The sequence below is a fragment of the Erpetoichthys calabaricus genome, chromosome 4 (assembly GCF_900747795.2).
Source record: "Erpetoichthys calabaricus chromosome 4, fErpCal1.3, whole genome shotgun sequence".
Taxonomy (NCBI): domain Eukaryota; kingdom Metazoa; phylum Chordata; class Cladistia; order Polypteriformes; family Polypteridae; genus Erpetoichthys; species Erpetoichthys calabaricus.
Window position 1 is genome coordinate 247,171,402 of NC_041397.2, and position 13,797 is coordinate 247,185,198.

Below are 13,797 nucleotides of genomic sequence, written 5' to 3' on the forward strand. Positions count from 1 at the left end.
AGTGCTTTAAAACAGGACACTCATTATAATTTTTTTTAATTAGGTTTATTGGTAAAATGTACAAATTTTCGGCTGTTTGCAATAAACAAATCAAACAAGAACAAATTAAGAAGCTCAGCACAACTAATATACAACTGATATTACAAATGGTTTCTCCACATTCAACAAAAAATGCCACTTTTAATGACTACTGCAGTCTCAAAATTATTCAACCCCTTCATGAAAAACATGTTTTGCTGTTAAGACGTGATTTTCAACTAAACGCTGGCTTCTGGCAGCGTTCCTGAGGAATCTTAGCCCATTCCTCATGATCAATGTCTTCCAGCTCACTAGTCTTCTTGGTTTTGCGTGTTTCAACCACCTTCTTTAAATCCCACCAGAGACTTTCTATGGGGTTCAAGTCAGGCAACTGTGACAGCGACTCTGGAATCTTCCTGAACTTTTTGTGAAACAAATCCTTGGTGGACTTTGAGATATACTTTGGATCCTTGTCCTATTGGAAGGTCCAGTGACACCCAAGCTTCAGCTTCCTCATAGGCGACATGACTTTTTCTCCTAGAATTTCTTGATACAGTGGAACCTCGGTACACGTACAAATCGGTTTACGATCAAAAAGTTCGCCAAACTTTTGCCTCGGTTCACGACCACACACTCGGTATACGAACAAGCCAGTTTCCCTTTCGGTTTGTGCGCGCCGATGATATCCGCACATGTTGCATTGTTCTCGGTCAGACGTGCATGCTTGCACAAGTGTGCATGCTTTCGCTGTGAACTCTTTTACTCTATTTCATTTCCCTTCCGGTTCGTACACGCCGATTACTGTATTTAAGCACGTGTTCAGCGTCTCCCTGTTCATTGTTCTCAGTCAGACATGCGTGCTTTACCTGTGAACTCTTTGTGCTCTACAGTATTTCGTTTGCTTTTGCAGTTAACCATAGCTTCTAAGCAAGTGAAGAGTGGTGAGAAGAAAGTTTTGAAGAAAATTGAAATCGAATTTAAAGAAAGAAATTATTGAAAAGTATGAGTTCATGTTACTGATCTTGCCGCTGAGTACAAGAAGTCAAAATCTACGATTTCGACTATTCTAAAGCAGAAAGAGTCTATTAAAGCAGCTGATGTTGCAAAAGGAGTTAGTGTTAACCAGGCAGAGGCCTCAAGTGCTGGAAGAGGTGGAAAAACTGTTGCTAGTGTGGCTGAACGAGAAGCAACTTGCAGGGGACAGCGTAAGCGAGGCGATGTAATGTGAGAAAGCCAGGAAGATTCATGGCGATTTGCTGCAAAACTATCCTTCTACGCGTGGTGAAAGTGAGGAATTTCTCCACTCAGTTCCTCCTCACTTCCTTCATGTCAGAACTCGACTCATGCAAGGCGAGTTTTCTTGGTGGTTTATGGTTAGTTTTTGTATTACGGATTTTTCAAATGTTCATTTTTCAGTTCGTAGTGTGAATTGTTGCAATGTTACTTTTCTTGGTTGTTTATTAAATTTCTGATTTTTCAAATGTTCATTTTTTTCCCCTTTGCTTAAAACTCACTTAAACAGAATGTTTACAGCGATCGGGTTGTTAGGCTATTAGCGTGAACTCCTGCAATGTTACTTTCTTGGTTGCTTATGGTTGGCTTTTAAATAAAGTTCGGATTTGTTCAAATGTTTCTTTTTTTTCCCCCTGTGCTTAAAACTCATTTAAACAGTGTTTACAGCAATCGGGTCATAAGGCTACAGTATAGCGCGAACTCTTGAAATGTTAGTTTTATCTGTTGTTCAAGGTTTTTTCAGTGTTATTCAATGTTTTTACATTTAGTTTACTATTACGCTGTGCATTCCTTGGTTTAATTAACTATATTTGTGCTTAAAAACTTAAATATATATATATTTACATACAGTTCGTATGGTCTAGAACGGATTAATTGTATTTACATACAATCCTATGGGGGAAATTGCTTCGGTTCACGACCAAATTGGTTTACGACCAGAGTTTTGGAATGAATTATGGTCGTGAACCGAGGTTCCACTGTACTTGATTGAATCCATCTTGCCCTCCACACACTGCAGATTTTCAGTGCCAGAAGAACAAAAGCAGCCCCAGAGCATCACCAAAGCCACTGCCTTGCTTCAATGTAGGCATTGCAGGGTATTCTTTTCAGCATATGCTTCATTATTCCTCCTCCAGACATACTGCTGATCCATTGTTGTTTCACCGCTCTGAGACTTTCACTGACCATCTGAATGTCAGTGTCAGAAAGCCATCCAGTATATTTATTTTATGCTTAGCAGTAGATAGAAAATGTACATCAGTACTTTTGATGAGTCCTGTTATGCATTGCTTGTTAAAAGTATTATTTGGGGAATAATTTAATATTAAACAGAATTAAACTCTGAGCATTTTTCCAAACTAGTTTAGTGTAATACAGTGTCACGAGGTACTGGAGGTTTTTCTGACAGTACCTAGCCTCTGGTGGGGCCCCAGTCTGTTGCAGGTTCAAATTCACAGTTAAAAATACTCTGTCAGTCTTTGAGAATGTAGATTAGTCAGTCAAAATTATCTTTTTTTTTCTGAGTGTATTGGAGGGAAAGAAACAAACTGCTTCCTGCTAATTAAGCATATATAAGCATGCACTAAAATGGAAAACTACTAGGGTATACCAGGATTATATTTTTAAACTGTGTATCAGAATTTTGATTTGTATGTTTAATATTTTTATTGGAAAATAGTTTACAAGTATGATATATTTAACAATCTTCTAAATCTTTTGTAGGATTGAAGTAGAAGATTCGGAAGCTGTAGGAATATCCAATATTATCAGCAATTTAATAACAGTGTTTCCCCGCAGTTGTTTGACTGCCATTCCCAGTGACCTTTTCAATTCATTTGTAAACTGCCTCACCCACCTCACCTGTACCTTTGGACGAAGTGCTGCCTTAGAAGAAGTGGTAATTATCCGTAAATTTATACCTAAACACGTTTTTCAAAAGTTTGAACTATATTTATTATCATTATTAATATAAGATCAGTTTCATTCTATGTCCAGTGTTTGGCTGCAACATTGTACATTGTTAGAATGTTTTGGGAGAGCTGGATAACCAGGGCTATACCGAATGTTTGAAAGCTGGAATTTGTGTATTTATGAATACCTGTTTTGTTATACAGTATATTTGTATAGTTCTGAATATGTACTGGATGGCATTTTGAGTTCAGCATTCAGCCTGTTTCTGCAAGTTATTTTATGTTTTATTTATTTTTGCAAATGTAAGAAGTGTTCTTTGCTGGGACTATAGTACTAAGGTGTTGTACAGTGTTAGACATTATGAATGTAGTGATAAGTCAAGCAAAATGACACCTTTTGTTAGATAACTAAAAAAATTACAATATGCAAGCTTTGGAGGCAACTCAGGCCTCTTCTTCAGGCAAGATATAATACAGAAACTGGAGTTCCCTGTGATTATATACACATTAGGACAAATAACATTGGAAAACCTTTAAAGTGAGACATCTTAAATGTAAAAAATTAATAGACCTCTTTAGGCTAAGATTCACTTAGCAAGGGAGGAGAACAACGTATGGTCAAGATTTTTGGATAAGATAACTGTCCAACAGAGTCTTATGAAGTTTCTGAAGAGTTTTTCAATACAATGTGGGTCTGTAGACTGTTTGCATCTCTCGGACTGACACAGACAACCTGTCTGTTACATAGATGACATCTTCATAATCTGGACTGTCAGGGAGAAGGACCTTCTCCATTTTCATAATGAATATAATTCTTTCCACACCAACATAAAGCTGAATTACTCAAAAACTGAAGTCCGCTTCCTTGACACCACCGTTCAACTGAAAGGCAACACCCTTGTAACTTCTGTTTTTCACAAACTGAGAAACAGATGGACCTACCTGAGAACCCCCAGTATATAAGGTGCTCCACTATTTTCAGCCAAGCTATACAATACAACTGTAATTGCTCAAACCCGACAGACCGGAATAAACAACTTTAGGAGCTTAGACAAGATTTAATCAGACAAGGTTATACCCCCAAAACAATAGACACACAAATAAGAAGAGCTACTGCCATACCCAGAGACAACTTTTTGGAATATAATAACAAAGACAACCAGAACCACATTCCCCTTGTTGTCACCTATAACCCACATCTTAAAGCACTTCGAATAATTATAAAAGCACTTCAGCCAATGCTAAACAATGACAAAACGCTGAAGAATGTATTTCCAGAACCTCCCCTACTGGCATACAGACAACCGCCAAACCTGTAGCAACTAATTGTCTGATGCTCCTTAAGTGAACCAACAGAAAATGGTACATCTCCCTGCCTACAGAATAGATGTAAAACGTGTGCTCACATTTATAATACAGACCATGTAATTTTACCGCACTGCCGACTAGAACATCTCATAAAGGGATCATTTTCCTGCAGATCATCTAATGTGATCTACCTAATTCTTTGCATGAAATGTCCTGACACTGTACTCTATGTGGGAGAAACTGGAAAAACAATCTGCCAAAGAATGAATTTACACAGGTTCCACATCAAGCACGGCAAGACAGATGTTCCTGTAGAAGCCCACTTCAACAGCCATGGACACTGTGAAAGGGACTTTAAAGTCACAGTGCTTATGGGCAACTTCAGAACACAGCAAGAGAGAAAAGAATGGGAAGTCAAACTCATGCTAAAATTTAACACGTTACAACATGGCTTGAAAAAAGTTTTATGGCCAGATATGAGGATTGTTTGCATCTCTCGGACTGACACAGACAACCTGTCTACAGACCCGTATTGTATTGAAAAACTCATCAGAAACTCCAAAAGACTTTGTTGGACAGTTATCCAAAGATCTTATGTTGTTCTCATCTCTTGCTAAGTGAATCTATGTATGTGTATGTATGTATGTATGTATGTATATATATATATATATATATATATAATCTCATAACACAAGGAACTCCAGTTTCTGTATTGCATCTTGCCTGAAGAAGGGGCCTGAGTTGCCTCGAAAGCTTGCATATTGTAATCTTTCTAGTTAGCCAATAAAATGTGTCATTTTGCTTGACTTCTTCCTACATTCACTGGGACTGTTAAATGCATTTACACCAGTGTTTACTGTGATACCTCCATACCCTGTGTTGCAACCTTTCAGTCACTGTTAATTAAAAAAAATGTTGACATTTTAGACTTTATAAAGATGAATCTTGATTCTTGCATAATTTGTACAGATGTACTCAGTTACAATTAAATATGTGTATATCCTACAGTAGGTGAGAAACTAGATCAAAAATTGATTTTAAGAAAATTGTTTTTTATTTTCTAGCTTGATAAAGATGACATGGTGTATATGGAAGCGTATGACAAGCTCCTTGAATCCTGGCTGACACTTGTGCAGGATGACAAGCATTTTCATAAAGGCTTCTTTGTCCAACATGCAGTACAGGTTTTCAATTCATATATTCATTGCCATCTTGCTGCTCCTGAGGGCACCCGGAACTTGGTGAGTATATTATTGTTTTTCTTTATTTTGCTAGCTAACTATTTTGTAATAACTATAAAGTCAGATTAGGGTAGGATTTCATAGTTTAGATTAAAAAAAATTAACTAAAAATGTATTTTTCTGTATAAAAAACTATTAAGTCACGTATTTTGGTATAACTTGAGTTATCTAAATGTTAATTTTAAAGCATGAAATTCATTTCCACTTACTAAAAATTTTATACAGTTTGTATGTGTGAATTTAAAATATTAAAAATATATATTCTTGGTATTGTGAAATCTGTGGCACAGGAGTACAACATATAGGAATTTTCCTTTAATAAAACAATTGATGACTTAAAATCTATATATCAAAAAGTCAATGTGTGTGTGTGTGTGTGTGTGTGTATGTATGTATGTATGTATGTATGTATGTATGTATGTATGTTCCAGCATCACTTCCGAACCTGGAGCGATTTTTCATGTAACTTGGTAGGCCTAGACATTTCTCACTGTGCTCTTGCGGTCTTGTATGCAAGTTATCATCCAGTTGACACTGAGAACGACCACCAGAGGGCGAACTGGAGGTAACTGCCAGCATTCTTTGTTTGAGCACCACCTCGCCTCTGTTGCTTTTGAAATTAGAGTTGGCTGGTTCCAAGCATTAACTAGATAACATATATACAAGAGAAGCACATCAGTGAGTCTTCATTTTTTGTTAATTTATTTTTATTTTTAAAGTTCTGTTTTTTTTTTTTTAATTATTTTTCTCAATAACAAAAAACACTATTTTCCTCCCAGGCAATGCTGGAATGTGTTATAATAATAAACATATTTTTTTTCACTCTCAGACTGCTAATGGAGTAGCATCTCGAGAAGAAGAAGAAATAAATGAACTACAAGAAGATGACAGAGAATTGTTTTCTGACCAGCTGGCTAGTATTGGCATGTTAGGGAGGATAGCTGCTGACTACTGTATTCCCCTCCTTACAAGGTATTTGTTACGTTACTTGTAATAAAAAAGTAGTTACTAGGTGGTTATTATAATTAGTTGTAAGTTATTGACTTTTTGTAATTTCCATCTGGCCTCTTTGTATACTTGGGAGTTGGCTAAAACAATTTCTTTTTTCAATTCTATAAAGTTTAGTGTTAATGGAACACGGCAAACTTGTAAAAATAATTGTGTATATTCTATATACATAACATAATCAAGAGCATGTTTAGAACATAATTATAGCCACAAATAATCATATCATATCTATTTGTGTATCTTGTAACATGGAAACAATCAAGTTTAAATTACTCTCATAATATAGTTAAGTCATTTAAATCTTATCTTACAAACATTACTCACCTAGGTATTTGTTTTTTTCCCCACTGTTAACATTCTGAATGTCTTAAAGTGCATAATAATTGCTGTTGTAAGTAATTTTATGTTTGGCTTTCAAAAACCTATCATTATGAATAACACAAAAATTACTGATAGTGTTTATTAAATCTTACTTGAGTAGCAGGAAGCAAAAACAAGACAGATATTCTTTAAAATGTACAGTACCTCTACATCTATATCTACACATATTGGCTAATGTAAAAAATGAGATGATTAAAGTTAAGATTTTTTTTCCGGGGAGTCGGAACATCTTCTCTATATTTCTTATTGGCTATGTGATTATCATTTTATTGTATCTTTAGTATCCACTTGTGTCTAGACTAAGACCGCAACATGCTTATTGCCATGTGCTTTTTAATTGTACTTACTATGTGTGTGTGTGTGTGTGTTTTGATCTAAACTCTCTCCTATAGTTAAGCATGTCTTCATTTTAACTGGCAAGCTAACATCATTTTCTGAAGTGCTTTACAATTAATTTAAGCTCTTCTGAAAGTATTTTAGCCAAAAGATAGATTTTAAAACAAAAGTTTAACTACTGTGTCAGATTTAATGGTGACTAGTGATGAGCGAATTCCACGGTTTTTGCTTCGCATCAAGTTCAGAGAAATCACAGAAGTGTTGCAAATATCACCAAACTCGGCAAGATGCTTTGAAGTCAATAGGGAAGAAATAAATGAACTAGATTGACTGGATTATAATGGTGCTAGGGAAACATCTGCCAACTATGCTGGACCAATATTGTGGCCAAAAAGACAACCTGAGCTGTGCCATCCACTGTACCACCATGCCTCCATGAGGTCTAAGAAGAAAGAACACCGCCAGAGGTGCTTAAATGTATATTTCACCAAAACACAGCGGAAATGCCAAAATTGTAGACAATGGTGAGAAAAAATACGTAGGTCGTTTTATGTATATTTATGCGGTAAGCTATTGCTTTATGTGCTTTTCAGAAAACAGCCTGACAGCAGTTCGTCCCCCCCATGCACTGCTGCTGCCACGGTAGGGCACAAGGCAGTGTACGTATCAGCAGATGTTTTATGTTGATTTATGTGAGAAATTATTGATTTGTGTGATTTTCAGAAAACTGAGTTTTTTGGAAAAATATTCAGCTCTGGGGGAAAAAAGGAGGAAAAAAAGACAAAGCAGCCCTCTGGATAACCCCCAATACCACCCCCACCCCCCTTGAGATGACCATCCAAATATTTTTTGGGCCAGAGCAGATCAATATTTCTCAGACCTTCATTTTTTTCTTTTCAGATATTTTATTGAAATAGATGATGTATGAAAGCTACAGGTGCAAATGAGATGTAAGTTATCCTGGTCATCTTTTGGCTCACTTTGCATCTTATTAATGTTTGGCAGCGAGTTAAAGAAGAAATGATAGATTCAGAGATGCATATATACATACTTTGTTCATCCCCTCAGGGAAATTCAGGTGTCTAGTAGCTTAAACACATCAGTAAAAATTGTTACAAATTATTAAAAGAAAGAAAAAAGAACAAAACATCTCACAGCAGAAACAATTAAAATGGTAATCATTTAAAATCAAGGGTATATACTATATGTAATTAGCATTATTAATTGGTTATCAGTAAAGAAACTGGCTAGAATGAAAACCTGCCACCAGTGCATCCATCCAGGAGCTGAGTTTGGCATCCCCGTTTTAAACCGTAACACTCCTCTTTAATAAATAAAGAGGAATCCATTTTTCATAGCAAGCCAAGGCGTGTTGCATAACATTATCACAGGGGAAAAGAGTTCAATTTTCAACTCCAAAGTAGACTAAAATGCTTAATCTCTTGACATAGTACGCGTAGGAATTTATTTTTAACACCCATTCAATGATATGTGCAAGGTTAGGTTTGATTATCATATTATAATATTGCTACACTTAACTGAAATATTACAAATGTCAGAATGACCAGCAACAGGGGAAAAATTGTCGACTGATATAACATTTAATGTTTCTATTGGAGGTGCATAAGAGTAGAAATCGGGTATATTTGAAAATTTGTATTTGCAGGATTTGATCATACATCCTCGCTTTTCTCAAGGTGAGCTATAACAGAACCCATAAAAATCAGCACAATGTTTTGCACTGTTGCTATGCAAATTACCTTCATATTTATCTGTCTCTGACCTCTGGAGATATTCATCATATTGAGCCCTCTGTTGACTAGTTTGATGAAATCAGGAGCTTTCTTCAGTTAAATGAAAGCAAAAACAATACCACTTATGTGAGCTGTTTTTATCATTTCCAGGTAAAATTCTTTTTTTTTTTTTTTTTTTTTTTAAGGACGTAGAAGATGGTCATTCACATTTTAAATACTTCGTAATTATAGTTTTACAATTCGCTACACTTGAGTGTCAGTCAGTCTGTTCTGGCTCAGTTACAGTTAATTCAGAAGGGAGCTGCTGGGATGCTCACTGATACTAAGGAGAGGTTCAGTATATTGCAAATATGGCTGCTTCCCATTAAGCTTCCAGTTAGGTATAAAATATAGTTTTATTATACTGCTGTTGATTTTCAAAGCCCTGTATGGCTTGGGTTCTTGTTACCTCACTGAGCTTGTTTGCCAAGTATCAGTTTCTAGGTTTTTCAGAACATCAAAACAGTTTTGTAGACTGTTCCTTACTTTCACCTTAAATCAAACAGACCTTGTGTTTTCAGTAGCTGCCTTTAGAGCAGGCTTCCCGTTTGCTAGGGCTGTGTGTTGTGTTAGTTTATTTAAGGCCTACCGCAAGACGTAGTTGATTTAAAAGGAATTTGGTTACCTAAGTCTTCCTTTTACTTAATTTGATTTGGTTTCTATGTGTTATGTTTTCAGTTTTTATGTTGGTGTATTGTGGACTTTTTGTTTCTGTGTGTGTTTATTTTATTACTTGCTTTACTGTAACTTTGGTTATTGAAATATGCTATAGAAATATATTGACATTCTCAGCATGGACAGTGTTTAAAACTCCATAGTCTAAACTATGTCAAGAAACAATGGTCCATCATTCTGAAGAATATTCAATATTTGAGATTCTTTTTTGACCTTGTGCAGCTAGTGCATTTGAATGCATAATCTTTTAGCCATACTCATTTGCAAGAGGCACTGGCAAACAAGACAATGCAACCATTAGCACAACGAGACAATAGTATATTAACTTTCTTGACTTTAATCCCAAGCTTCACTCTGGCTTGGAATTCTGTATAAATACGATTAAGACTAATTCAGACTTTGGGATGACATTATACAAGCCACTTTGCAGTGTTAAGCCCAATGCTTCTGTTTAGTGGATAAAATAACATCATGCTGGACAAAGTTGTGAATATTTCTGTGCATTTTGCCACTTTATGCAAACTCTGTATTAAATGATCAATATTCATGAGTGAAGCCTTCAACCAAAACAGAATGAGTGATAGTGATGATGATGCAACTTGATCATCAGGAGTTGACAAGGACAGTGAAACTGAGACCTGTTTGATAGATTCTGACCTACCATGTTTTGGTAATGGTCATGTTTTGTGTCTGCTTCACACTACTGTTGATAATCCTGCACATTGTCATTGCCCATTTACAGGCAATTCTGGTCTATGGATGTCTGTTGATCATGACTATCTGAAATATTTACAATTTATCGATGATAGTCTGGTGGATAAAATAGTTGCTGAAACTTTTTTTTGTCTCCTGATATTGCATGGCATAATTGGTATATCAGTCCAAAGATGGAACTGGTTCACAAGCTGGTTTGTTGCAGATACTCAGTTACAAGTGAGTGTATTTTTTTAACTTGTTATGAAATACCTGCTTTTCACTAATGGGCTTGATCATAGTCATTGCTATCACTCAGAACTGAAACTATACAAACTGTAGGATGTGGATCAGGGATCATGAAAAATATATAGAAGGTGCATGTTACCAACTGTGACATAAGTGTTAATGTCTCATGGGTTACAAGGAAATCTGTCATGGATATATTGCATCCAAACAGGAATGATTTGGTATCAAATTCTACATACTCTGTGAAATAAGTTTTATCTTTTTGTTTCTGTATGCAGAGCCCCACTGCAAATTAGTATGTGAATTGAGTCAGGTTTTAATATTAAGGCAAATAAAATAAATATGCTTTTCAGATTTTATTTAGCAGTCATGCAAATGTCTTGTATGTAATTTTTTTTTCTCTAATAGTTTATTGGAAGACAGAGTTACAAGGCTTCACGGTCAGTTGCAACGGCATCAGCAACACTTGTTGGCTTCTCCAGCATCTGGATCGGTTGACAATAAAGTACTGGATGACCTGTATGAAGATATTCACTGGCTTATTCTAGTTACAGGTCAGATTTCATATTCAATTCAGATCATATCATATCAGTAAAGACTTGACTTTTAGAGCTTTTAATAGGTATAACCAATTCAGTTTTTATGCTTTTCTCAGAAGACATGCTCAGGATACTATGGACAGGTAAACTGTTTGAAAAAAGGAAATACACCACCATATAGTTTTTGCATACAGTTATATACCCATCTCTACAAATAGACCATAGTAAATGTATAATTTTATATACTTCATTTTTAAGATACAGTAGTGCCTTGGTTTGTGAGCATAATTCGTTTCAGAAACGTGCTTGTAATCCAAAAGCACTTGTATATCAAAGCGAATTTCCCCATAAGAAATAATGGACACTCAAATGATTCATTCCACAACCCAAAAATATTCATATATAAATGATTAATAAAAAATGTAAAGTGAAAATACATAAAACAAATTAATCAGCACTTTACCTTTGAAAAGAATCGTCATGTACACACATGTGGTCACAATGCTTTAGTATTCAGTATACGCTTGTACGGATGTTGACTGTACAAGTGAGGCATACCGACTGAGACCGAGCATAGGAGATGATTACTCACAATCCCGCAGCGAGAGAGAGAACCACCATCGGCTCAGTTGTGATCACATAATGCTCAGCAGACGAAGTGTGTACTGTCACGCTTGGGTCACAAAAGTTGCACCGGTTCACTCAGGGTTTTCAAGAGACAGAAACTTTATTCGAATACAGGTGGAACAAACAGAAGTCTTTCAGGAGTGATCCGGGCGCACTGTCAAAACTGGTCACAATAGCTCCGCCTCTTGATCAAAAGAACACAAAATCTTCCTCCTCATAGGGTTGTGGCAACTCAGGAGCCCCAACTGGAACGGAGGATGTCTGGGAGAAGAGAGACAATGCAGTGAGACACGGACAGCCATGGTACGTTCTTTTAAATGTTCAAAGCCCTGCGCAAGATGCAGATCATGCGGCACAGTAGCAAGCAGTAGGCTAGCAGCTGAACCCGCAAAGAGGAGATGAAAAGCTGTGTGTGTTTCCCATTGCATCACTGTTTAAGAGGGGGTTTCAGAGGAGCGGCCACATCCCCTTGGAGCTGCGTTCACCGTGTTCACAATACTTACTTCTCATATTGCAAGACCTCGCTCATTTATCAAGTTAAAATTAAAAATTTTTGCTCGTCTTGCAAAACACTTGCAGACCAAGTTACTCGCAATCCAAGGTTTTACTGTATAATAAATAAGTTACGCTTGGAGGTCAGTCATTTCAGGTTTTTTTTTTTGTTTTGTTTTTTTTTTTTAACTGCAAAGGGATATTTTCTTTATGTATGTGCCAAAGGTTTTGGAAAGTGAAGCATTCCTTCCTGTATGTCATATTTAAATATCTCCAGCTGATAAGATCGCACTGCTGACATGAAGTCACATACTGTGATGTTTCTACCATGGAGTTATACCAGATCTCTCCAAATAAAAAGCAACTTCTATTTTCTTTTCGTTCTGCATAAAATACACAAACTGCTAAGCTTTTGCATTGTTTTGTTCAAACAGAAAAGTTAGCGGTTCTGAGTGTCCAAAAAACGTTACAATGCCATGCCTCTGCTGAGCCACCTGACATTATTGTGGATAAGTAAATTGTCAAATATTGCACTGCTGTCTGCCAGAAATGTGCACAGTAGCTGACAAATTTCATCACTGTTGTCAGAATTTCTTGTACATTTATTGGATTATGTAGTAATAGAATATCAATTCTTGATGATGATCTTTAATTTTTTTTTTTATTTTAATTAAAAGTAGACAACATTCATACAATAAAGTCAAGCTTAACAAAGCAAAATTTAACCCTCACCCAAAAGAAAGAGAGGAGAGCCAACAACCAAAGGCACTCTTTATAAGCAGCAAGAAAGGAAGAGTATCCTCTTTCTTGAAATGGGAAGTTTATTCTAAAATGTTACTTATTAGATCCTGCCATATCTTTAAAAAGGTTTTCAGCATATCATCTAAGTGATAATTTGATATATTCCAATTTCAAATAGTATAGAACATCAGTTACCCGTTGACTTGAAAGTGATGGGGTGGGATTCTTCCAGTTGAGCAAGATAAGTCTAAGCACTAATAGTGAGGTAAAGGCACTTGCAGCTTTTTTGTCCATCTCCATTTTAACCCAGTCTGGTGTTCTCTGGCCATTATAATTTTGTATGTGTTAATATTAGGAATAGATGCAAATACATTTTGGAAGAAATCTCTATCATCCATGTTAGGTGCACAAATAATAATAAAAATCACTTTAGTATTAGATAAATTGCCTGTCACCATGACATATTGCCCTTCAAAATCAAATATTACATCTGACACTACAAATGGAATAGTTCTGTATATTAAGATTCCCACATACCTAGTTTTCTTTGTATAGCGGAAGTGGAAAATTTGGCCAGTCCACTCTCTTTGCAATTGAAACTGGTCCTTGCTTAATAGGCGAGTTTCCTGTAAAAAATACTTTCTTGGCATTTAGACCTGTTAAGTGAGAGGGTACTTTCTTTTTAATTAATCACTGAGACCTTTGACATTCCAGCTCACAAAGTACACTATTTGGTCATAGAGACATTGCTTCTGAACTTTTGTTGACATTT

General features: G+C 36.0%; 1 protein-coding gene across 1 annotated transcript in view; it reads left to right on the forward strand.

Moving 5' to 3' along the window:
- xpo4 (exportin 4) overlaps positions 1 to 13,797 on the forward strand; it is a 181,770-nt gene that overhangs the window by 129,861 nt on the left and 38,112 nt on the right. The window contains 4 exon segments of the mRNA XM_051926199.1: positions 2,755 to 2,929; positions 5,315 to 5,491; positions 6,321 to 6,463; positions 11,035 to 11,180. Of these exon segments, the coding sequence (XP_051782159.1) occupies positions 2,755 to 2,929; positions 5,315 to 5,491; positions 6,321 to 6,463; positions 11,035 to 11,180 (641 nt within the window).